General features: G+C 38.5%; 1 protein-coding gene across 1 annotated transcript in view; it reads right to left on the minus strand.

The window, feature by feature from the left end:
- Positions 1-27174, minus strand: part of ADCY2 (adenylate cyclase 2) — a 205016-nt gene that overhangs the window by 132791 nt on the left and 45051 nt on the right. The window contains exon 3 of the mRNA XM_059855000.1: positions 8865-9026. Within this exon, the coding sequence (XP_059710983.1) occupies positions 8865-9026 (162 nt within the window). The remainder of the gene's footprint in view (positions 1-8864; positions 9027-27174) is intronic.

A 27174-nucleotide genomic window follows, 5' to 3' on the forward strand; every position in this document is an offset into this window, starting at 1 on the left:
CAGTCAGCTGGAGCAGGCAGACCACCTGGGAGCACTGCTCCTTGTCACTATGTCACTATTTGTCCTGTTCTTTCCAGAGGCCAAATTTTAATGACTCACTCCACAGACCAAGCAGTGGGTGTGTCTGCGTACATGGATGTCAGCAGCAGTCAGCGTTCAGAGAGCATCAGCAGACTTCCATCTTCCATCTTCCATCCCAGCTGACTTCCATCTGAAGCTAAAACTCTATCTCATCACCTACATACTGGAGGAAACAGGATAATTGCATACCTCATATTTGCATTCAGAGCGCAAAGCTCTCTCACACAAGCTGTTGCAAACTTTCTCAAATAATCCCAACAGTTTTACTAAAAGTACATTTGTGAGTAAATGCTCATCAGGACACAGTCTTTTCCTGTCTGAAAATAACTTGAGCAGGATCTCATGTCTACGTGTCTAGGGGCGAAGTGTAGCAAATAACACTAGGAAACAGGACAGACAGACCTGCTGTGGTTAACCCAAAGTAATATTACTGGGACAGAGAGGCTATGAAACTAGGACTATAAAAAGTGAGAGAGTATTCAAAACAAAGAAGATTGTTTAAGTGGCCTTTAGAAATCTTTTAAATAAACAATTTTCTTCATAGCAAAGCTTGATTTATCTCTTTGGAGCAAAACTCAGTTTTGGCTTCTAAAACAGAAAAGTGTGCCTGTGTTGAAGAACTCAGAATCTCATGCTTCAGAATCTGACCTGCTCATTTGTATTCATCAATGTTGCAATAATTTTCCCCAGTTTAAAACTGACCTAATGAACTTTCAAGTCCTTCTTGTCATGCTCTTCTGCAGCAGCACATAGTGGCAACAACTATTTGAACAAGAGGCACTGGGATCTTGAGTAGCTAGCATTTTGCATGCATTGAGAGCAAAACATCTGCTGGAATCCTTTAGGGTGATTTTGCTCCTGTAGCATATTTGTTTCCTGTCCTGCTGAGTCTTCCATCAATGATGGCCAATCAGCCTTAGTTCTGGACACCCACAAGTATTTGAATCTTCTGCAGATGTATGCTATTTCAGCATTGCTAAGTCTTAATTATTTGTTAAAAGACTAAAGGACTCAGGATTAACCGTGCTATTGTATATCCAAAGACATGGAAGCTGGCCTAAGGTTCAGAGGCAGACAGATCTCTGCACAGCTCTGTCTTTTCAGAGTAGCAGAAGTGCTTTCACACAGCCTGAACTCCCAAAGCCTGTGGACCTGAGCTAACCAGGGACAGAGACATCTTGCTTACTTCAGACCTGTGTTCTTGTGGCTTCTGAGCTGATAGACTGCCACACATCTGGGAGAAAATATATCCTCAAAGGAACAAAGAAAATAAAACTGCAAATAGATTCAAGAACATAACTTTATGTCTGATAAACTAGAGCCTTTGCTGTTTGCACACTGCTGCAGTCAAAGTTGTAACTCACACTGCCCCACTCAGAAACAGGTAAGAGCTAGCAGAGTCCAGGCAGGTGACCTTTGCAGCAAATATGCAGCATACAGTCTTTAGTATACCCACAACCAGTTCTAAACTGATGGCAGATAAACATAATTTATTACACATAACTAGAGAGAGACACAGGAGAGACATGATTTCTTCTCAGGCCCACAAATAACAAATAATGATGCCACTCACTGGGTATGTAGGAACACATATACCTTGAGAGGGGAAAGAATATGCAGTGCAATTTCCAAAGATGCAATCCCTGTGAAGAATTAGGAATTGAAGGATTCACGGTATCATAAATTCATCAGGGCTTGAAGAGACCTACAAGACCATCCAGTCCCATTGTCCACCCAGCACTACCACTGCAGCCCCTAATCCACTAAACAATATCACCCAGCACCAGATCCAGGTTTATTTCAAGGTTTGCAGATGATGTTCCTCTAGCTGTGTCTCTGCTGGTAAACCAGAGTGGAAGGCAGTTTTGAGTTCCATGATCATTGCTTCTGTATAGCTGTTACCTTGCTCACCAGCACCATTTTGATCTGGGCAAAGCAGTATTTTCCCAGAGCCTTGGCATGTCTTAGAGGACAGAATATGTGAGGAGTGTTTTGGAAGAAGCTGACCGCTGTGTCTGGGGAAGGGAAAAGGGGTGGGAGTTCAGGCAGATAAACAAAAGCTGTGCTACCAGCTCCAGGGCCAGGAACAGCTCCTCTTTTACCAGTAGCAAAGCTGTAGCTGCAAAGAAAAAAACCCAAAAACATAGCAGAAGTTTACATCCTTTGCTCCTGGCTTCCACAGGCTTATCTGGGAGCATTAACTGATTCCACCACAGGACCTACAAGATGGGCACTCAGAGGCTGCAGTTAAGGCAGTTCTGCAGCCAGCATTTTACTGAAACACATGGCAGAAGTGTGCTGAGGGAAACAAGGGCTATCCAGGGACTAGCATGAGCATCCACTGCCTTAAGTGCACAGGAGTGCAAATTTTGGAAGATTATTGGAAGAGGAATGACTTCTACTCGACCAGCAGCTTAGCACTGGAGGATGGCAGGGGCTTAGATAACAAGTAGAAAGATCACATTGTACTGCAGGCACCTACAAAGAGATGGGGTCTTGAACCACTGCAAGGTGGATTCTGACTCACCAAAGTCTTCTCTACACAACAGCAGGTGTTTGTGCTCCTGATCCGTATTCTATGCTGCACTAGAAGTGGCTGACAGGATGGGGAAATGTATTCACATATTGATAGTGAAAGATATTTTTCTTCTACAGAATTCTTCCAAATTATATGTAGAGCTATATCGTAATTCTTTAAGTACATGAAATGACAAAGCATCATGCCTAGAGTGAGTATCATTCACAGAATTTAATGCTTCAGCTGCAATAAGAAAAGAACTAATTCACAATAAATTTAACAAAAAATACCAATCTGTAAAAGTACTATGTAACTGAAAAGGCTGGCCAACATCTGTGAAAATGGAAGGAAATCAGCAAAACTAACTCAGATGAAGTAACTAAGATTCTTTACCAAGAAAAATTATCTGGATGGACAGTATTACAAAATTCTGAATTCATGGGTTTAACCTTTTACTGGTCAGTTATTTACATTAAAGTCATCTCTAGAAGGATCTGGAATACAGCTGCCTTGCAAAAAGTATGCTGTATAGGTGACAGTTGAGTTGCTGCTTCAGCCTAGAAGTACTGAAATTTCCTAACACCTGTTTTGATTTTTTTTGAGTTTTGGAAGTTTAGTAGCCTCAAGGTTGAGTATTCTGACATAGACATTTTATAACTTCAAGGGCAGACTGAAAGACTGGGAGCTTGTTCAACAAATTAATTTATATTTTGGAAAAATAAAAATTGCTACAAGAAATTGCCATTTTTAGAACAGGAAAAGCTAAATTAGTATGAAAGTGATAAACAAATATTTGCTGCCGATTTAAATGTTAACTTAAATGAAGTTAACACAAATGTCAATCTAATTCTTTCAGTAAAGCTTAAGAATCAATGCTAACTGGAGTTATTTGAGAACTCATACAGATATTTCCATGATTTAAATAAAAAAAGGAGGCATTTATCACTTATCTTCTGTACTTTGATGGTTTCCTCTATATCTCACCAAGACTACTTTCTATGCATTTCCTAGATGCTGACTTTGGGCTGCGGGTAAATGGTGCTTTTGAAAACCCACATGGCCACATGTACACATGATTTCATTTCACAATACAATTCTAAGCCTTCGCTGAATCTTCCATCACACTAAGTATTACAGGTCTTCCCTTTAGAGACTCAGGGACTTTTTGGAAGACATTCATACTCTCCATGTTTATGTTTAAATACTCTGAAATGCAATTATACGTTCTCCTACATATCTATACTCTTGTAGGCAAGTGGCCTCATCATAAGCACGTCCAAACTGTACAGATTGTCTTAAAGAATGAGTGAAACACAAAGTACATCTGCTGATTGTGAAAATTAGTTAAAAACCCACAGCAGATGGCACTTCAATATCTGCCTAGATAAAGTATAAAATCAAGAATAAAAAAAGGTGCAATAATAAAAAATACGCCTGCTGCATTGTGCAATGGACGACAGAGCCTTCCAGGCTCCCAGCTGCTGCACAATGTGCTGAGCCAGATTGCTGCTAGGGTGGAGGGAGCAGAGAGAAAAAGGCACAAGGTTCAGGACACTGGCAGCTGCTGCTACAAGGAATACACGGAATAGAGCCTCCCTCCTTCCATGGCAGCCACTGCCCTCCACACCTGCAGCAGGAACAACAGCGATTCACCTCGTGAAAATGAGCAGCAGAAAGCAGGAGCTGTTTAAGCTGCTTTACCTTCATGAATAACCCTTCCCCATCTCCTTCAAAATAAAGGTATTCAAGGAAAAAGGATGAATTCAGCCCCCAGTAACAGCATTTTGACATTCAGACTGAATGAAGTTCCTATGTGCTTTAAACTTACACTGTGCAGCTTTACAGCCTCAGGGGTTGTACAGCACTGGATGTACTTAAAGACATGGGCTTTTTTCCCAGACTTTTTTAATAAACATGATTTTTTCTTCACTATGTGATAACAGCATAAACCAATTTCTACTCTATTTCTGAGCCCTAGAGCTGTACATTTTCTTCTTTTATAAGCCAATGAATACTGGTGCTTTTTATTTTTATTTTTCTGCTTTGCCACTCTATTACATAAAACAGTTTTTGCAGATATCATCACTTCTTAAATTTACTAAGTTAACAAATGAGTTTAAATCAGTGTTCTAAACAAAAGGTACATGCCTTTTGCATGATATGTTGCATGCTAAGATGAAAACCAAAGTTGTCCATCTTTGAAAATTACGCTGCACTTCTGATGATGAGCTTTTGATATAATTTGTTTCAAGATGAGTAGTGATGAAGAAATTGATAAGTTTTTTTTTTATAAAACTAATTCCCCTTTTCAGTTCACTGTTGTTTGGTTTATTTTTTTTTTTTTCCTTAACAGGTCATAGCCACTGATTTTTAATTCTGTAAGAGCAGACCTCAGCTTATCTGATGACAAATGCACAACATCTTGTGGATGAAGCCCTGGAATTTCCCAATACAAATATTCCTGAAAATGAGTTTTTCACTTAGCATTTGTTTTTCTCCCACCCCAATAGAATATTATCTTAAGGCTAGGAGATCACACAAACAAAGTCTTTCATAAAAGTTGTTACAAATTATTTCCTTTTGGTCGATGCATTCCTGAACATAGTCCAAAGCCAATATGAAGTTCTATGTATGCACACATGCATTCTGCCTAGCTATAATTGTGTGCCTTTAAACGTGACCCCTTTTACAGAGCTGCAAGAAGCCACCAAAAAAAAATCCTCTAAGGTAAAAAATCACCACTTTAGAAAAAAAAAATGTAAAAAGGGAGTTTGTAGTGATTTAGCCAAGGTTTGGAAAACACTTAGACACAGCTCATGAAAAATGATTGCAAGAGCACCGATATTGCTTGCTGAGAAAGTAAAACTAAAAGACTAAAATAAAAAAATCAGACTCCTCACATAAATCATAGGGAAAAAGAAAAATGGAAGCTTATAGGATGTTTCATTATTTTGGTTACCTCTTTTTTTAACAGATTAAGAAAAAAAGTACCTCTAATGATAGTATCAAGCCTATTTTAGAGATCAGACTGGTTAACTTGCTGATTATAGAACAGGAAAAACACAAGCATTTGATTAGAATCTGTTCTGGTTTGGGGAAAAACAGGTTATGTGTTTATAGGAAGAGATGGCAGTTAAATACTTTCCATTCCAGGAATAACTGAAAGGGATGTTAAAGTTGTGAAGGTCTTCTGAGCCAAATGCCTTTACATCAGAATTAGAGTCCTGTTCTCTTAGAGCAGTCCTGGAGCACATAGAACAACATCCTCTGCTTGGCAGCAGGATTCTCACCTGGAAAGACAGGGCAGAGTCCCAGATTTCAAACCGTGCGCCTTGTAAAGGTTAGGATTAAAATTTTCAACAGAAAAAAAAAAAAAAACCCAAAACATACATACACAGTCTTTTTTTTTTTATAAACTGAGGCTGGAACACAGGAGTCTTTTTCCCCCTTTCCGTCAGAGATCCCGCAGCTGTGCGTTGAATTCCCCAGAGGAGCGCGGGGGGAGGCTGAGCCGGGTGTCTCACTGTGGAGGCTGTGTCTCGCTGTGCTGCTGGGCACAGCAGCACACTGACCCTTTTGTAGACCTGGCCCCTGTTAGAGCTGGTCCCTATTAGCATTTGGCACGGCTGCAGCTGCTCCTGGCACGCTCCTCCAAAGGCAAATGCCCACGCTGCAAGAAAGATGTTGATGAAGCACAAGTGAGGACTCAAAGAACAACTGTGAAAGTGATGGAAGGCTTAGCTAGTGCAAAAGCAGGCAACTCGTTTATTTTACTGACAAAAAGGTTATGAGGCAAATTCATGATAGTCTACAAGCACTCTCATGGAAGAAACAGAAATTGGATCCTGTTGGGTCTGTCAGCCTACCGGCCAGAAAAATGAGATCCAGAAGCTGCATGACAAGGCTAGACAAATTTCTAATAAGAAAGATGCACAGAATTCTAACACTGGCGCTCAAAAGCCATGGAAAAAATATGAAGGTTTGTGGAAGCGTGCCTCCATCATTCCCGATTTTTAAACCAAGGTGTGTTCCCTCTCCCCGAGAGACATGTAGGTCAAACAGAGACTACTTCATGTAACCAACAGAGTCTGTTGAAGAATCCTTCTTTATCCCAGCAGGAGGCTTCATCTCAGTGTCTGGAATTGCAACAGACCCTGGATCAAGAGCATCCTAAGCTTTGCAGCTTTAAGGAAGGCACTTTTTGATGTAAAATCTTGCAGAGGATAACAAAAGAATGACAAAACCAGTCAGACAGCTCTGCCAAATTTCAAAATGAGCAGATGCTTAGGGACATTGATTTTTCTCTCTCATACACTGAAGGTATGATTAACTTTTAAAACGCTACGGGATGCCAGTCAGTCACTGAGAGATGCTGAGAAACTGAAGAAGGTCCAGCAAAGGCCTATCAAATGCATTATAAGGCAGGAGAACCTGACATAATAACTGCCAAGTTACTCATAACACAACATATTTTACAAAGACAGAATAGAAAACTATGAACAACGCAGAAACTAAACATTCTTAACAAATTTACAAACAGTGGAAAGACTGCCACTCTTTCTGAATTAAACAGGAAGTTAAAGAAGAGATGAAAGACAATAATTTTGCCTCACAGACCATGATTCATTTGTTTTGATTCTGTAGAAGTGATGTGTCTAAAAATACATCTTCTGAAAGTATTCTTTTAGCTATACCAAATGTTAATGGTCTAGAGAGGCAAGAAAAACAAGTGTTTTTTGCAAACAGCAACTTTAACCCAAAACTATTTTAGAGGAGTGGCAAACATTAATACTGATTTAGCAGTGTATTGATGCCCAGAACAAAAGCCATACATTAACAAAAAGCTGAGGAGTAATATTCTCCCTGATTTTTTCCACTACAAATATCAATACCTGTATTACTCAATTATTTAAATACTACATTAACTGCAAATGACCACAGTTCTTGCTTAACATAGAGCACAACTTCACAACTTTCATAAAAAGACACTCAACTAATCCAAATCAGGAAGAGAAAAGAAAAACTACCTGGCTCATAATTTAAAATTTGTACAGAGAATTACATCTCAGAACACGTGCTGTTTACCAGACTTCAATTTCAGTATTCCATAGAACACATTCCTGCAGCCATAACTGGAAATAAAATGTGTTTTCCTGAACAACAAGTTACAAGGCAGGACATTTGTAAAATCGCTTTGAGGCACAGTGTTTCTCAAAGTAAGCCATAAGTATCTCAAAAGGTAAGTCAAAACCATTATTTGCATTGTTCTTAATGCTACTCATAATAAATAGTATAATGTCTGTCTTTCTTGTTCTAGTAGTATTTTTATAAAAATGTGTTTACTTTAAAGATTTTGTATCATTTTGATGCAAAAGTTAAAATAATTCTGTTTCCTTAACATGGCATATCTATATTAAAAAACCAAACCCATGTCTTCGTTTTTCAGAATGAAATCTTATCTTTTCCTTAAAAAATACAGATTTCTATCAATGTCAGCTGGGATTGTCGCAGCACTACAACTAAAATTGTAATATTTCACCATTTAAAAGATGTTCTGTAAAAGAGTAATGAAAAACAACTTCTAATATTTGGATTTTTACAAATTATTAATCTGCAGTATGTCATGTGGTAGATTTCAGAGCTGAGTTGCAATCCAAGACACAACTGCAAACACAGATGGGTTCCCAAAATGTCACAGAGTCTGTAGCCAGCCAGACTCATTCAATCATTGGGACCAGTCAGGATGAGGCAATAAAATTCCTATCAATGGCTGAGAGTTATAGAAGGAGGACAAGGCCTAGAGCAGACTTGTAGAGGGCAATGTCTTCACAGCAGAACTTTAACCCAGCTGACTTGAGTGTATGCAAAGGAACAACATCAAAGATAACATTCTGCTACTTGGAGAAAATCCTTGGTCTTGGAAGCAAGGCCTGAGTGAGGTGAGGAGACGAACAACATTCTTTACAAACCAGAGAGGTAGGGCACCTACCACAGTACAGCTGCATCACATATTTTTTTCAAGCAATTTAAGTTTCCACATTTGCAAGTGCTACATGGCTGTGGATTCCACCACTTTCGTGTGTAATTCAGGAAGACATAACATTACTGACACCCTCATTATTACAAAGTGAATTACCTGTGAATTAGCAATTCAGAAATCGAGACAGAAGTAAGTTTGTACTCCCAAGCACCCACTAAGGCACTCCTGGCTCATTTACCAGGCAACTCCACGCACAGGTAATCATTAACTGCAGAGAGCACCTACCTGCCAAACCAAGTGCTCCTTTACCACGGCTGTGCCTGACAGACAGACGCTCAGCACAATCGTGTGAGACGCAGAGGTCACGACGCTGGCAACTATAGCATCCCTCATGTTGAAGGGCAGCATGGTGTACACCACGAAAATGATGAACAAGAAAAACGATACCTGTGCAAGACACCAAGACAGGAAAAAGAAACATGTCAAATTCACTTTGGAATAAGATTTTAAAAAATAGCATTTAATTTTGAGCTGTCTTCAGCATGAAGTTACACGCCAGTTTTTCATGGGAAAGTCATTGCTAAACACTGAAGAAATATTTTTAGGAAGAATTGATTTTTAAGAGTGTTGGAAAATTTGCATTCTATCAAGATACTAAATCGTGGTTTCAGACCTACAGAATATTCCAAACTTTTCAAATTTTACTTCCAATTTATACTTTTAAATTTTTATTAATACTCTATTTACAAGTAAAGAGTTATCCCAGGACTGATCAATTCTGATTGTCACCTGCATTACAAAACAAACTGCCAAACTCCTCACAGAGCCCTAATTTCAATACAGAGAGATTCTGTGCATCCTGATGAACTAAAACTTCACAATATAATATAAATGACATTATGCAAAAAAAAAAAAAAAAAAAAAAAGCTCAAGCTGGGCCAAGAAATTTGATTTAAAAAGATGGTATTTCATGAGAATGTACATGACCTATGTCAAATTCCATAAAATCACTACATTTTAAGGGAATACATTTATTTAGTCATGAAAAACAGCTTCAGAAAATCACAGTCCATATGCAGAATCTCCTGTCAGCTTCTTTTAAAGGGCACTAGTGTCCAAACTAACCTTATGGAACAAATGCACAGCCCAACCCATAACAGCAGAAGGGATTCCTTCGCTATACACAGGAAAATACATATTTGATGCTGTGCTTATGTTCCAAACCCCACCAGACATTTGAGAAAATGTAACTAGATTTGGGACACAGGTTTTGCACACATAAGTAAGTAGGCGATTCTGCAAACGTGCCAGCTGGTACATAACTATATCTCCATGTAAGGCTTTCCACCAGTTTGAGTTGACTTGCAAGCCTATTCACCATCCAGCAGTTGCACACACAAAGTACAGAACACAGAAAGCTCCCAGGCAGGTATGAGCAAGAGTAATTTGCTGCTCACTTCCCTTAGTGTCAGTCTGCATTCTTCACATCTGCATGTGACAACTGCATAGTTGCCACATGCAGATGGCAACTGCCTGGGGGTCAAAATTGAACTCTAAGGTATGTGCCCCAGTAGGACAGTTGGAGGCATTCTTTTCCATCATGGGGACAGAACCAGATGGAGAAGATGTCCACTTCTGTTACCCATTCATCTTTCTCCAATCCCTCCATTAAGATATGAGAGATCAGCTTCTTCCTGATCTCTCATACCCTCTTCAATGCTGGCAGCTCTCCCATATACTCAAGAGTCAAACAGTTCAAAGGCATGAAATGAAAGAGAACTACAAAGGAAATGAGGGATAACAAGAAAATACAGGAAGAAAAAGGCAAAGATTTTGCTTTGCCTCTCTACTCTTCCAACCTACCAACAGATATCACAAGAAAAAAAAAAAAGGGTTTGATACCTGGTTGGTTCCAGTCCTCCCTAAAAGTTTTCACAGTGATCAGATGTTAGTAAAACCAACAGCAAAGAAGTGTACAAAGTTGGTCTAGTAAGAGAAGGGCTATGCCAGTATGATGTTTTAAAACTGTCCAGGATGAGGAAAAATCAATTATGATACTGACAGAACCAATTGGGAATCTTAAAACTTGGAGAAGGTGTTGAAAGGTCTGGCAGGCTAGAAAAGAGAAACATAGCACATGTTTCTTAAAGGCTGGGAAAATGGGTGAAACTCATCAGCTTCACTTTATTTCCTGTAGAAGTAACAGACAATAATAATACATGTCATAATTAAGAGTCCCAAAAGTTAAGAAAAACAGAGGTAACAGCAAATGTGATTTTGCTGACAACAAATCACGCTAAAGCAATTACATCTTCTGTCATGAAAACAGGCATCAATATAGAGGAAAACCCAAACAATGAGTTAGGCAGCAACAAGGGATGTAAAAGGTCCTCTAGTACAGGTGTAAGATGAACAGAGGCCAAAGGCAAAAGAGCCTACTAGCATGTAAGACCAGCTGCTTAAAATATGTTTCCAGAGAAAGGTCAGGCTGGATGGGGCCCTGAGAAACCTGGCCTGGAAGAAGGTTGCCCTTCTCATGGCAGAGGGATGGGAAGTAGATGATCTTTAAGTCTCCTCCAACCCAAACCATTCTGTGATTTTATTATTAAAAAACAGTTTGAAGAAGAATCCCAGATCTAAGTCCTGGAAGAAGGATTTCAAACACCCCCATTCTCAGTGATTTTTCAGGTAAACAAGATTTTGTTGTTTCCAAGTTTAACTTTCTCACTGCCTATGTTGTATTCACATATGTGTGAAAATTTTATTAGTAGAAAATAAAAAAAATATTCCTCTTTAACTGGTTTGTCCCAAAAAAATATAACTTGCATATTTTTTGATATCTGACTTCATAGCCAAACTACTACTACTACTACTTTATAGCCAATCTACTCCATCTGTGCAGTCCATGGTAAGTAGTTTTCCAAACTTATAAGTGGATGTAGGACAGAGTATGACGCTGCTGCTTTTCAACTTAGACATAAAACAGGCTACTAAGCATGTGAGCAACAGTTTGACATTTTTCAAAGCTTCCAGTGATATCAGCTGTATCAGCTCCAAATTCTTTGCATATCTGTAAATAACTGTTTTATAAATTACTTCACTCCTTTCCTTGGTCAAAATAAATGGATAATTTCAACATTCAACAACTACAAACAGAGAACACTTTTAGGAGGTTCAGCCCCTCTTGACATTACATATTCAAATAGGCTGGGTTGCAGAGGAACTGTGTCAAAGAACACTTGATTAAAAAATATTGACCTGTCAACTCTTATATTTGCAGTTTTGAAATTTGGTATGAGAATGATGTTGCAAAGCAGGACATCTTTCAGTCATGCTAAGGCAGAAATTCTCCTCCAAAATACATGTAGGAAATGGAACCAACCAATACTTCTTTTATTCTTTGTCAAATTGCTTTTCCCCTATTTCTAGTAGTAGTTTAAGGACCCAAGAGAGCTCCTTTTATCACAGAGGTTGCTTTTTCCTTTCACAATGGTTGAAGAGTGTTTTCCCCATCCAGCCTCAAATTAGATGCTTCTACCCTTCATCTTGATCGCAGACATACATGGTATGTAAGACTTGGGACCTTTCAACATATGTCAAAATGCCAGTGTATTTAACTTTAATATTGTAGAAGTTAAGACACAAAGGCTTTTGAGCAGGTAGAAAGAGGAACAGACTTGGTCTGAATCACAGTCTGCAGAACGGTCAATGGCCCTTTACCATGAATGGCCCTTTCCATCACCATTTTGTAAGAACTGGCAGAATATTGCTGATAACGACACTAAAAAGCAGAGATGCCAAGCTCTGAAAGACCCCACTATCTCACTGCAAGACTTGCTAATGCCAATGATCACAGCATGCCTGCACTTGGTGTGTGTTCCTGTCAGTAAACACAGAGTTAATTCACAGTGCACTATTTTTGACACTACTAAAAGTAGCCACAAAATTATGCCACAATCACAAAGCCTGTCACTGTTATGTTGGAAGCAGTCTTTCATGTGGGTCATCACTACGACTGCCTAGTTGAAACACACTTTTTGTCCTGATCTGAACTTACACTGCTTTAGGAATTTGATTCTCAGATACTTTCTCTATGAGTTTATGTTACCCATACCTTGGAGATGGGAGTGCTTGAGCAGTGATGGTGTGCCTCACAGCATGTAGCATTCACTTTTGGTTAACACTGGCGCAACATCTTACACACAAGCATGTGGCTTTCCTGCTTTGATTGAGGGCTATCCAGGACTCTGGCACATCACTCTTGACTCTCAGAGCTTAGCAAACTCTGACTGGCTTTGCTGCTCTCTGTATTTCTTCCCCCATGCCTCAGCAGGGCCACATTGTCATCTACTATGCAAGCAGTTCCTTTCTATGGATTAAAAGGACGGTGCACTGCCGTAGTGTAGCTGCCTGGATGGGCACATAACAGATGATTCCCCTGCAAATTCTGTGCAGCTGCTTTCAGAAGGGCGGTGAAAGTTCACATGCAGATTGCTGCAGTGAAGCCGCTGGAGAGAGCTGGACACAAAGTGGTAAAATGACACCATGGTGTGAGATATGATGATCATGAACCCTTTAAAAAACTCTTTCTTGTCACAGAACACAATACAACTATGACTAAACATCTTCAGCATGCAAAATAGAAAGACTCAATCTGCAAAAGATAAGAGAAGTAGATCTTTCTTTAAGTTAAACCCATTCTGAGCATTTTGCATGTTGGCAGTTTTGTCCCAGCACCTCTAGATGTACACTGGCTACTACAGCCTTTAGTCTGTTCTGCTGACCGTCAGCTAGGAGAACTGGTATGAAGTTGATAATATTTGGTGCTTCGCAGACGTTACTATTGGAAATGTCACTCCTTTGGACTGATGGCACAAACTACAGTGGACCCAACCCATGAATCCATGCTGGTTTTTGTGGACACAACCTGTTCTGAGACACCTTGTCTCCCATGTGTCACCAGTTTCTACTCCCCAGTGGGGTTGCCTTAACTGTTAAGAGTACATGGAGTAGAAGTTTTAACATATTTTACAAATTAAAATTGTCTTTCCTGGCACACAGGGTATCACAGGGGATGTTGCTTTGGCACTGAGAACAACTGTAAAAAAGATACTAATCATTCATTTTATACAAATTATGTTCCAACAATGACTCACAATTTCCCACCTAGACAGCCTTTTTAACACTGTGTTAAGATGGTTAATCATAACAGGCTTGGCATGTGTAAAATTCACTAAAGCCAATGTTACTCTGACCAGACTTTTCTCCTGAGGAGCATAATACCTTGGCACTGAAGTTGGCCTGCAAATTTAAATGTACCATTTCAGTATGAATTAGGGAAAAGCACTTCTTTGGACACAGCCAGCAGTAGTGAGGCTACAGCTAATAAAATATCTGCAGTTCTTCGGGATAACTGCACCAGTGCTGGCTTTTCACTGTGTAACCATAATTAAACTGGTAAGACTACAAAAACGCAACTAAGTAGCCAGCCCACTACGGGATCACATTCAGAGGTTTTTCAAGATCAGCTTCCACATCACTGTGTAAAAGGATCAAAAATCATCAGCTAATTGAAGAATTTTCCCTTGGAAAGACACTTAGATTCCAGCCACTGATTTCAAATGTTTGTATACCTAATGGCACAGAAGACGCTCTAGCTTTTCTAAAGAAATAGCTAGGTTTCATAACGTTTGGTAAGACCTACTAATCTTAAAAACTAGTTACAAATACTATGTTTAATACAATGTATGTTTTATGGCATCAGAAGGGTATTTATACAAGCTATAAAACTGTATATTCAAATCTTTGTGTTGGCAGTAAAGGTTGCAAACATGTAACGCTCTTTGCTATTGTAATTCTGAAGTCCAGCCCCCAAACTTCTACCTGGGCAATGTTCAAAGAATAAAACAAGCTACCCACATAAAACAAAAAAATTCAGAGAACGAAAATCAGCTTCTGTTCTGAGTCATCTATAAAAAGGCTAAAATTATGAAAGCATTGGATGAGTGAAGGTGGAAAGGTTGTTCACCAAACCCTGAAACGACAGAACAAAGGGCACTCAATGGAACTAGAAGATTGGTTGAAAAAAGGTGAAATTAGTGGATAGCGACCTTCTTGAACTTACACTATCAGGATCAAAGAGATATTAAACCAATTTATGGACACCTTACCACAATAAAAAAACAGGGCAGGGAAACGCACCCTCTGATGTCACTAACCTGTGGAGGCTGGGCAAGGTATGAAGGAAACTGACCACACAAAGTGATAAATTTGGCATGCTGCCTTTCAGTAGCAGCTTCTCTTGCCATTCTTGGAGACACTTTACTGTACTAGAGGAACCCTGGCCTTACCCTGCAGGACGATCTTGTGTTCTGGTGCTAAGAGTCAAAAGTGCTTCAGAGGAAAAGAAAAAGATGAAGCAGTTACGACACAGTAGGCTGCCTGACTTTAATATAAAGCAAGACAATTCAGAAAAAGAACTGAAAGCCCAGCGAGACTATGAATAGAAAGCATTGTAGAACCATTCCCCAGTTAGAAGGGAACTGGGAGAGGGAAGTTGGACTTTGAGCAATAACAAGATGAAATACAAAAGAAGCTGAATATTAACTTGTACAAAAACAATGGTTCCCAAGCACCTGGTATGCCATAAACCTCAAGAATAAAGTCAACAAGGAAGATTTGTTTGTGATATACTCCACAAAATTATTTCCAAAATAAATCACTACTTCACTGTTTTTACGAAACATAAAGTTTTATTTTCCAATAATTGTCATAGAAGTAGTAAACAACTCTGTAAATCATGCCTTGTTCTTGATCATAGAGAAGTCTCAAAGTAATAATCCCTTTCTTTTGTGCACAGGTCTGGGTTTAAATGTCATCAGGAAACAGTCATTACAGCCTCTGCCAAAAAATTAACAACAACCATTAGCAAAATGGGACAGAATAAAAGCAAGTTGATTGCACGAAAATGGATATTTAAAAATAATTTTACAATAAGAGACCTTCAAATGTGTTCCTAAAGTCACATATTAATGTGATAGTAATATGAAAGACTTCTGGAAAGGAAGAAAAACTCATATTTGAAATAATCAAGATACAAACTGATTGCATGCTGTCTACTGTGTGATTGCCTTCTGTGTCACAGAACCTTTTCTTTCACTGCATGGGATCACTAAGAGAGACATGAGATTGTGAAGGAGTGACCCAAGGAACATCAGCAGTGGCCCACCAATTCATAATAATTTTTGGTCCTTCCTGCTACAAAAAGAGGAGACTGAGCTACCATCATCTCTAGATTTGAGATTATTCCTGAACACACTCAGAAAAGAAAGAATTTCATTTCTCTCCTACACCTTGCTTTTACCATAATTCCTTTCCTCATTTAATCTCATCTTTCTGCTGTATCTTTCCACCCGTGTTTCAGCCACATTATAGTCTAAGCAGTCAAGAAGACAGATTTGTTCTGCTGCACCATTGCTAAATCCCTGTGAGCAGAAAGACAACTTCATAAAGCACCACATAGCCCAATAATGGCATCTGTTGGCAGTGATTTCACTCTTAACTGGACCAGATGACAATAAGCCATGTCTTTGTTTTTTAGAGTGATGGGGCAAGTGAAAACCATCAGAGATAGTGAATTCATTGATCATCCTTGTTATCTTTCCCTCCTGTGTTTTACTGTGTTAAGTATTAAGATCAGAAACCTAGAATTGCTGCAAGAATTCCAGATCATCACAGCAAGCATTTTCTCTAAAAGGGACACTTGATACCCTCTTTCACGCTATCTTAATAATTTCATTTTTTGTTTAATCTAAGCATAGTGATAAAGATATTATAGCATTTATTGAACCTAAAGCCTTGTCTTTCTAAGCCATCATAAAAGTAAAAGCAAATGTATTTCATTCTGGCTAAGACCATGCTGCATCCTATTCAGAAGTCTAAACTGCAATTAAATTAACACATTTTAAAAGTGGAAAGATCCATATAATTATATGGTATATGTAAACAGACTCAAGTCCAAAGCACTGAACTCCATTTTCACATGGACTATTAAGGAGGTAATTTTACAACACCCAAGCACCATACCTCAAATTTTAAGGTAGTTGAATAAGAACACAGGTTGAAAACATTTTCAGAGTGTCTATGAAGAGACATAACATACACAACTGTGAAAGAAATATAAAATACATAAAAACTTAATCTAGTTAGAAACAATGTGAAAATCCATGTTAAGGTATGCATGCTCACACATACACAGAAAATATGAGCAACGACATCAACAATTTCAATTAAAAAATCAAATGAGCCAGTACTACAGACGAAGAATATACCACACTTTAGGAGATCCAAGGAGTTTTTTCTACATGTTAGACATAAAAGAAGCCTAACAGTGTATTTTATCAACTATAATAAGAGCAAGTAAAACTGTTAGTTCTAACAAAAGAAAAGCAGAACAATCAAATAAAAATGCTTGTTCTCTATCAAGAGAAAAAACTAAAGTATATGTTTACATCATGCTAAACAATAATTGTGGTACATTTTTATGTTCCAAAATACTAGCTCACAAGTATGTAAAGCCACAGATACTAATGCTGAGATATTTTGGAACAGCAGGTCCAATAAAACATGCTCCAGCATCTTATAAGAGTTCATGATTATGTGTGGTTTTTTTCCATACTTCCTATACACCAGGTCAGCTCCAGAGAACTGAGGTAAAATTAGATTGGTAAAAGGAAAAAGTAGGAAGTAAGAGCAGAAAATAAATGGTCAAATTTGACACTGAATGGACTGATTCAGAGGACTTGAATTTATTCAATGTCATCCTTAATGCTTTAAAAAAGGAGTGGAACAGTGACGTGGAAACAATTGATGGAGTTTTAATATTGTTCAGGGTATTCAAAATCAGCAAAACGTGGGAAAAGTTGGAGAAGTGATTCACACTGCTGCGACTGTGCCATAGCAGATGAAACCCAACATGGTAAATGTAAAATAGGAATGAAGAAAAGAATTTCAACAAAACACTTCCAAAAGTGGGCTTAACCTTAGTTATTACATCCTCTGACAAAGATACAAGACTCACTGTGAATAGCTCTTTGAAAAAATGAATAGCAGGGGCTGTAAGGACAAATAAAAGGACAGCAATTATTTGGAAAAGAATAGAGAATCAAGCATCATGATGGCATTTTATGAATCCATGATGTGCACATTTCTTGAATAGTTCATACACTTCTCTCCCCATCTTAAAAAAAAACAAGGAAAAAAGAAACCATGTTGGTAAACGCCCCCCACCCCCCCCCAGCATTCTCATCTCTAGGCTGAACACTTGCATCCTGCCTTCAAATGAAAAATGTTCCAGTCTCTCAGTCATCTTTGTGGCTCCTCACTGGACTCACTCACTTAAAACTGTACTGCTTGAGCACTGATGAGTCCAGGACTGGACCCAGCACTTCAGATTTTATGTCACCAGTGCCAAGCAGTGAAAACGGATCACCTCACTCAACCATCAGGAAGTGCACAGCTCTTCCTAATGGAGCCCGGGGCATGATCACACAACCACTGAGTACCACCCAAACCCTGAGGAAGTATAAGCCCTGACAGACCTGTTCCTCTCACATACTGACCCACAGGAACATTGCAGCCACCAGAGCAGCCTTAACAGCACATTGAGAAGCCCTGGAAATCTGAGTTCATTATTGTCAGAGAACCCACCAAGAGCTGTGCTTGAAAATAAAGAAGGAGGTGAAGCAGCAGCATGCAGATGGTAACTCTGAGGAGCCATTTCCTTTACAGATCAGAAGCCCTCCCTTCCTTGAGACATTCAAGTGTCAGCAAAGTGCAACACTCCCTGGTGAGCTGACATTTTCTGTGGCAGGTGTTAGAATGAAGGGAAAATAACCAGACAATGATAAAGGGTCATGGTTGGGGTATATCTGGTAGAAAAATTTAGATGAGTGAAGTGCCTGAACAAAGGAGACTTGGAGTTTCTTCGCACAAATCTAGAGTCTCATATAGCAGCTCAAGTCAGAAACTGCTGCAAAAGAAAAACATGATAAATTTATATGACTGCTTACAGAAAGATGATAACCTGACAAGATGGGATTTTTGCAAATTATGGTTTATTCTAAGCATGTATTTTTAGGCAAAACAGAAAAGAAACACAAGACTTTGCCAAGAAATGGAGCCTCTTGATAACTGTCATGGAATACTGTGACTGTGTACAGAGTGGTAGTAGCACCATGTTAATGGGAATGGAAGGAAACAAATTTCTTCTCTAGGAGAGCTGCCAAAATAGGGCCTCAATACCAACATCTCCTTGGTAAAACTCATTTATCTTAGAAACAACATGCCTAGAAGTGTATGACTTCAAAAAAGTGGACAAAACCACATTCAGAGAAACTAAATTGGGAGGAAAAAAAAAAATCACAGCTTTTAGTTGTCATGAGACTAACTGTAGCACTCACTCAAAAATCTGTGTTATTTTCCTGTGATTCCTGCCTTTCCCAAAGACTTTCAAATCATCTGCTAAAACTTTCCCAAAGATTTTAATACAGGATGAAACTACCTCTCTGGCTCTTGCACGGTGCCTTTAGGACCTCAGCCTATTGCTCAGAGCTTCCTACTTGGAACCTTGGCTGGGATGCCCCAAACACAAGCGTGCAGGGATCTCAGCAGCCACTGAGACCAGCGTGTTCCAGCCAGCACTACCAGCATCCCATGCATGAACCATCATCTGGGAGAATAAACAGCTCCTCAAGAGAACCACAGAGTCACAAGAGGGTAAAGTGTCACAGGGAGAGCCAGAGGGGACACGCAGGAAAGGATGTGGATCTGGAGTGCCTCTGATGCTTCTCCTCTCAGATGGCCACTGGGAAGAGTTCGTCTTTTCCCTTTTCTCACTCTTTCCTACTTTGTTTCTCTTTCTTCACCATGACAGTCAACACATGCCATCAGCTACAAACCCTGCCAATAAATCTTTGTGCATGAGAACTTGTCCTAACATCTTTTACTCAACGTGCCTTCCCCATCAACTTCTGAAGTCTACAAAGTGTTTTCTAACATCAGAAATCGCTTTTTTCTACATCAGAAAGCAGTCAGATTTTGATGGCCATTAACATGCCAGCCTCCACCTGAACATCAGGGACCAACATCCTTAGCAGCCTGGATGTTGCTTCCTTAGGAAGGAAGTAGGGAAAGAGGCAGTCCAGGTTCTCTTTCGCTCCAGACAAACCTTTCCATAGGGCAAAAGGCACAGGTGTGGGATGCAAAAGATGAACATCAATGTCAGAATGTACACATGTACCAAATCTAGTAATGATAATCACCTCTTCTCCAGTTTTGACATGCAAAAATACCATATATTTTACTCATAACACTCTCCTGGAAACGAGAGAGAAGGTATTCATAAATTAATTTCTTACTGCCACATTCTTCAAACTGCCTTTTTTTGGGAACAGTAATCCCTACTAGATTCATAGTGTAAGTCAAAGCTGTTAACTCTCTTACAGGGATTTAATTTCAATTGAAATCAAAGAAAAAAAGTGGGTAAAATAATTTCATGGTAATTCATAGAAATTTGACCTGTTTTAATAACACAGATAAACCCTCACTTGAGATCTGTCAGAGGTTTACCCAGTTTTACATAAAGACTGAAGGGAGAAAAAGGATTAAACTGGAAAGGGGTTACACAGAAATTATATGAAGGCTTGAATTTACCCTGACAGACAGGCAGATTCACCATTAACATAAGTCATCTCAAACTTCTCTCATTGCCTGCCTCTGTCGTGCTCAAGGTCAAATGCTTTCCTCGGCCCAGGTTTTCCACAGTGAGCTTCTTTTCATTTTGAATTCAAAGCTTTTTTTCATACTGTAGCTGGGTCTTACTCTCCAGATATTTTTGTGGATTTTATTTTGTGAACATAGGAACATGGAAATAAATCAAAATTAAAATATAGATAATAAGTGAGAAATTCTCAGATGAATTTCAAACACACACTTTATTATGGAAATGAAAAACATAATACATCAAATAAAGCATCATTTCAGTATATAAGCAAATAAATATAGACTGGTATTACTTTACTGTAACATCTGTATTTAAAACAATGTTATGTAAAATTTAAAGTATTCTTGCAATAGAGAGCAGCAGTGAAGTATTTCCTTAAACTGGGTGATCATAATCTTTATAATCCTGATTTAAAATTCAGAGCCCTTCATATTGGAAATACTGCAATTATTTTAATAAAGAGTTCATTGATTTAATGAGTAGTCCCAGCTACTCATGAACTAGTGATGTGATTCCATCTGTAACTCTTAAATGTTGCTGTCTTCTAATTACAAAGAAATTCATTATTTAGCTGTAGGATTAGTTAAATTAATCCCAGTAGAATTAATACAGAGAAAAAGTTACTCCAATCTGTTTTAACAAGCATAGGATTTCATGTCTCACTGCATTGTAAGTATTAAAATTAGTCAACAATTAATTTACATGTTATTTTGCAGAAAGTTCTGCCATTGCTTCCTTGTTTCACACTTTCCATTTAACACCTTTCATGGTACAAAGCTTTTTCTCCTCAGAAGTTTCCAGTGGAACAACTTGCATGGCAGTCTGAATCCCCAAAGAAAAAAAAGGGCATACTCAAAATCCCAGAAAGCATTTCACAACTTCCAAAAGAATCAGAATAGCATCTTTTTACAGTAAAAGCTCTCTAGCTAGTGTATACCACACACATCCAGAAAAATTATCTGAATTAAACAAGGAAATATTTGGTATATTTCTTCACTTACTAGAACCAGAGCAATTTTAGGTTGGAAGGAGCCTCTGGAGGTCATCCTGTCCAACCTCCTGACTGGTTACAAAGACAGATAATGGTCAAATTACTTCATATAATGGGCACAAATTTCAATTAATTTACTTTTGTTTGCCCAAAACTGTAGGTGTTTTTACGGAGTGTGGAATTAATTAAAAGAGACACTAAACAGAGAAATATGACATAAAACCCAAAACTGCTCTTTAATATTTCTTTTCACAGTAGGATATTGCATTTTGTGTTATTAATAATGACATTCAATTTTGCAGGTGAACAGAACAAGGCTATTCCCTAAAATGAGAAGAATACTTTTAATCTCTTTATTGAAATAACAAATCCCCAAACACTGTTGAATTCAAACCCCCAAATCCAGTCAAGTTTTAAAATTCAGTATACAAGAAGAACCTGCCAAGACCAGATGTGTCACAAAATGGCAAAAAATGCTTTGTGGCAATCTGCATAAATTATCATACAGTCTCACTTACTGGAACCCCACAACTTTGCCCATGAAAAAAAAATAGCAGGAAAACAAAGGCAAGAATTTGCAGATACTGCTGGGAATGCAATGACAGAGACACTGCAACAGAATTCTGAACTACAAATGCACTCCTTGCAGTTATTGCAATAATACTGTAGAGATCTTCCCTCCTATTTTGCTGTCTGATTGTTCACATCCACAGAAATAGATGCAAACACAGAGGCAGCCACAGTAACAGAAATGGCTAAAATCTACTTTCCAGCCAATGCCTGTGGATCATAATATAGAAACCAATGGCAACCATGCATGGCATGTATAAGAACACAGTCATACTGTGATATTCTCATATATTTCTGAGAAGACTGGCCAACTCCAAGTAAGTGTGTGATACCAAATAAAAAGTCACTGCTGACCTGATTTAGTGCTAACAAAGTAATTAATTAAAAAAAAAATTAAAGAAAAAAAAAAGTGAAATCATGCCATGCACCTGAGAAGCTGCTGGACTTGACAGACTTTCGTGACAGTTGAAGTGAACAAATCTATTCTTGCAGTCAGTTCAAAGCCCTGAGCACTTAAATAAGCCAGAGAAAAAAATTAAATTTTAAACTAGATATCAGTCCTGCATTTCTTTCCCAGGCAGCCTATCCATAGGATTAACACATTACAATTGCCAATAAAACATACATTCTTACTGAGCTCCCTCCTCTCTGAATGAATACACAGCTGTCTACTCAGTGGTAGAGAGGAATCTGACCAGCACAAAGAAACCTTCATAAAGGTCAGAGGGAAATGTTTCTTCTGCTTTGCTTTATGTTTTTTCAGATAGAAAAAAAGAAAAGGGGGGAGCTCTTTGGAAGCAATGGGATGTATTTTTTCTTCTACCCATTATCATGCCAGCTGTTGGGCAGGTTAAAAGTCAGCAAAGAGACTGGCAATGACTGGCTAATCCACACCAGTGAGCCACAGGTATAAATTCTGCCTAAATGAGAGGACACAAAGATTGAGAAGCTACAGCTGTAACATACAATGTCACAGCTCAAAGGCTGAAAAGACTGTACATGGAGCACAAACACGGCCATGACCACTGAAGGAGAGTGTTGCACTTCACATTAGGCTGGCAATTTGTAGGTTAATAATTTAACACAGCACTGTGTCTTTGCACGGTCCAGTGAGAGGGGACTTAATAATTCTCTGCCCTCAGGTAGGAACAGCTTTATCCAGGCGAGAAAGGACAAAAGGATGATGATGTAAATCTTAACAGAACCGCAGGCCTGACTGGATGCAAAGAAAACATAGATGTCCAGATCAAATTTCTGTTCCATGAATAAAAATGTAGAGCTTGCGTAAGAACAGGTTTCTTCTGCATAAGAACATGATGCCAGCCACACAATTAGCTGGATGCTGCAAACAACCAGAAAGAAGGAGAGAAGCTTCGGGGCTAATCTAAGGATAACTCAATCTAGGTGTGATCTTACTTCACTTGTTGCACCCCATCTCAAAAACATTTGCAACTGTGTATAGCTTTCTGTATTCCTATTTTGTAAACAAATTGCTTATTTTACAATTATTTTAACCTGAACTGTGTTATGGGCAATTGGTAGGTTACTGGAAAATCCTATCCCTGCCAAAGTGGTAATCCTTAAAAATCAGATACTGAATTACACTCTCACAGTGCTCAGTACAACTCCAGAGACTGTAAAAAGCAGTGTCACGCTTGATAAAATGTTTGGAAACTAGGCCAGCTGGAGTTGGGGTGGCAGAGATATCTTCTCATGATAAGCACAGAAACACGTGAGCAATGACCTTACCTCCAAGAGTCTTCCAGCAAGTTTGGAGTACCTATGAAGATAATTCAGTTTATTTAATCCATTCCCTTGCATCTAGAATCATAATTCACATCTGATTTTTTTTCATGCTAAGGATGTTAATGAAAGCAACAGAGGTGCACCAAAATGCCACACAGGAAATGAAGAACAACTATTTTTAATACACTCTATGTTGAAATCCATTGATAGTTAAGTACCTCCCAATTTTACAGACTCTGCTATTTTAAGGTGCAGCATAACTGTGTCAGGAACATGACTTAGCAATCATAAGCTCCAAGGAGTCACAGACAGGTTAGATAAATATCATTAGCCTTGAAATAAAACAGCCTGTGCCAGTACACCCCAACAGCAACAGAGCTATGACAGTCCTTAGAAAGAAAGGGAAACAGAGAACATCAGGTATCACAAGACTCCAGCATTCCCATACTCATACTTCTAAACCATCATGAAAGCACTTCTGAACTCCCATTACAACTTCTAATTATACACATCTTACAGACACTGTAATTATTTTGCCAATATGACAGGAGAAATCTGAAGCAGAACTCCACAGCTCAGAGATGCAATTTTCTACACTTTGAAGTACTAATGGACAAATCTCATTCTGCACCCAGTACATCTCTGCAAGAAGCTTTTTCATAAAGGAATAGTTTACTGAAAGCTTTAGATAAAAATGGAAAGAAGCATGAATTAAAGATGACAGCAATAAAATGTAAAAACAGACCACTATAAAAAGTGGGGCTTTCAGTGGCCTCTTTCACAATCACTGCTTATCTGAAAAGAGAGACAGTCAACTACATTTACAAGACAGGCAGTATTTGTCATCACTGTACAGAACTTGAATAAAAGGATAATTTATGTACCCCCCTCACCTATTTTTAGGTGAAATTCTTTTTATGGCAATTACAATTTTCTTTTTTTACCACAGATATTGTAATTTTTATTCCTAACACATTTTTAGTGTATATAAAAGCCACGCAAAAATTTCTTTTCCGGATCAGGGCATTTTAATTTACATCTTCATATGAGACACATTTGAAGGAAATCATCTTCATATATTCTCTTCTATATTCTCCAACACAAATTCTTTGAGTTGGAAGCCCTTCTCAATCCCTGGCATCAAAGCCCAGAAGTACAATGTCCAGTGATATTATTTCAGATGTGTGCATGGATTTTCCCTCAGATTGCATCCCAGAGATTCATGGCCCAAAGAATTAAATTTGCTGGTTATTTTCACTCCTGACAACGTTACTGGAATACATCAGTTTTCCATTGTTATCATGTAAAATTACAACAATGTACTTTTTTCTCAGTAATTGCCTCCCTCTTCTTAAGTGTTATCAAGTGTTATCAAATGAGAGTTTGGGTTTGTTTGTCAAAAACTATGCCCTCCAGAGTCAATTCATCTCTATCAAGCTTTATAAAGGAGTACAGCAACTTGACTCTTCTCACAACACACATCCCACACACAGGGGGAAAAAAAGGCATCATTCCTCTCTTGCTTCCCCACTCTGGCAGATTTTTCCATAGTATATAATGTGGGAAAAAAAAAAACCCAGAATTTAATCCAGATGGGTTTGACTGGGACTAGGAAATGTTGAGAATGGAAGAGTTCAAAGACCCCTTCCATCCTCATGCATGAAAAGCCAAATCTGTCATGCCCTTTGAAACTTTATAATCAAGCTCTTTTACAAGCTTGACTTATCTTAAAAGGATAGTCAGGCATCTCACATACTATACTTGCCCCTCTTCATTAAATAATAAGGCTTTTTATTCCATATTTAACTTTTATACAAAATACAGAATATTGCATCTTTTTGGGGGAAGGAAGAAGTACAAGCTAACTTCTCACTTAACTGGTTATACTAATGGATAGCAGTGGAGGTAATTTTAACATACAAGAGTATGAGAGCAGAATCAAGTTTGAAAAAGTAGGAACTGATGAGGATTCAGGAAATAAAACAACTTCTGAAGTTTTACAATTTTTTAATTTATTCTCTTTGAATATTTCAGTATTCTCATTTAACTAACTTCAGTAGCTGGCCAATAGTATAAAAAACTCAAAACTCTGAGAAATCCTCAATACAGTGAAATTGCAGCTAGAAGAGCCACAGCCACCAGATCTTCTGAATGCAAATACATAGAGCAACAGATACCAAAACTTTTAAGTCCAAATATTATGAGTTGGGAGAAAATGAAGTTGTATGTCTGAAATGAATGAGAAATCACAGCAGGCATCACCCTGAGTGTAATTTTATCAACAGAGCATTTCTGTTGCAGTATAGCACAGTGCTTTTTTCCATAAATGCACTAATATTTCTCCTGTACTTTTACTTTAGGCCCATGGATCTATTCACTTAGGCACTAAATAAATGAACTGTACCTCAGTTTCTGCAGAACTGAACATTTTCAGCCTGCTTTCTTTTCTATCTTCTCTCCTCACACCTTCCCATTTCAGTTTGGAAACCATTACTGAGCCAAACATGCAAGTTCCACCTAACCAAAAGAATAACTGATGACCTGCCAAAAGACTGAGGAGCACCAGAATAATTTCTAACATGAAGCCTGACAGGCAGCCCACAGAGATGTAAATCTTCCAGTGGTCCATCCCAAATCAAAACAATGTCTACATTACTCCAGTAAATTATAACATTAAATGGTTTCACCTGTACTGTAGGATTTCACATGCTGTGCAGAAAAATATCTTTAAAATATCCAGCTTATTCTGCATATGCTACCAGGCGTGGAAGTTTTATATAGCAAAAAACTGACAGGTTTTATAGCTCTTACTGAGCTATAAAGATGGTTTATCAGTGTCTACAGTCACAGTTCAAAGGCTCAATACATTCAGTCCTGCTATGGACAGACAGAAGTTCTGATTGGTAGTAAGGAAACAGGACTCTCACTTTTCAAAGGGAACTAAATAGCTATTTTTAGTTTGGGCATCTTATTCTACATATAAAGAAAATGTCTGCATTTTCAGTGTAAGAGTATGAAGGACAATGATGCTCACTGTAAAAAAATCCTGCTGTCTGATCCCAAATGTTCTATCCTCTATTCCCAAATGCCTGCTAATGTCATAAAAATAATTACAAAGACAGACAAGATCCTAAGCCTCCAAAGCAGAGAGATATCCCTCTTCCCAAATGCTCTCCGTCCTTCATGACTACATCACATCTTTGCCTTTTCCACTCACTGGTTTGGGGCTTGTGGGAGAAATTGGGGATTTTGATGGCCTGGCAGCAGCACAGATGGGTACTAGAAACAGCTAGTTCTGCTTTAAAAATAAAGGCAAAACCCACGGACCCAGGCAAAGCATGTGAAATACTTTGAAGAAAATGAAAGAAAGTAGGTAGCCGGGAAATAGCTGTAGTGTTAATGGACTATGACACAGCCAATGCAAAAAGAATATACGTGCTTTTAATGGCAGCATATTGGACCTGAGCTACTTAGTTCCTAAGCTCTTCTTTTTAAAATTCTGTTGT

Source organism: Haemorhous mexicanus, chromosome 1, assembly GCF_027477595.1.
Source record: "Haemorhous mexicanus isolate bHaeMex1 chromosome 1, bHaeMex1.pri, whole genome shotgun sequence".
Lineage (NCBI taxonomy): Eukaryota > Metazoa > Chordata > Aves > Passeriformes > Fringillidae > Haemorhous > Haemorhous mexicanus.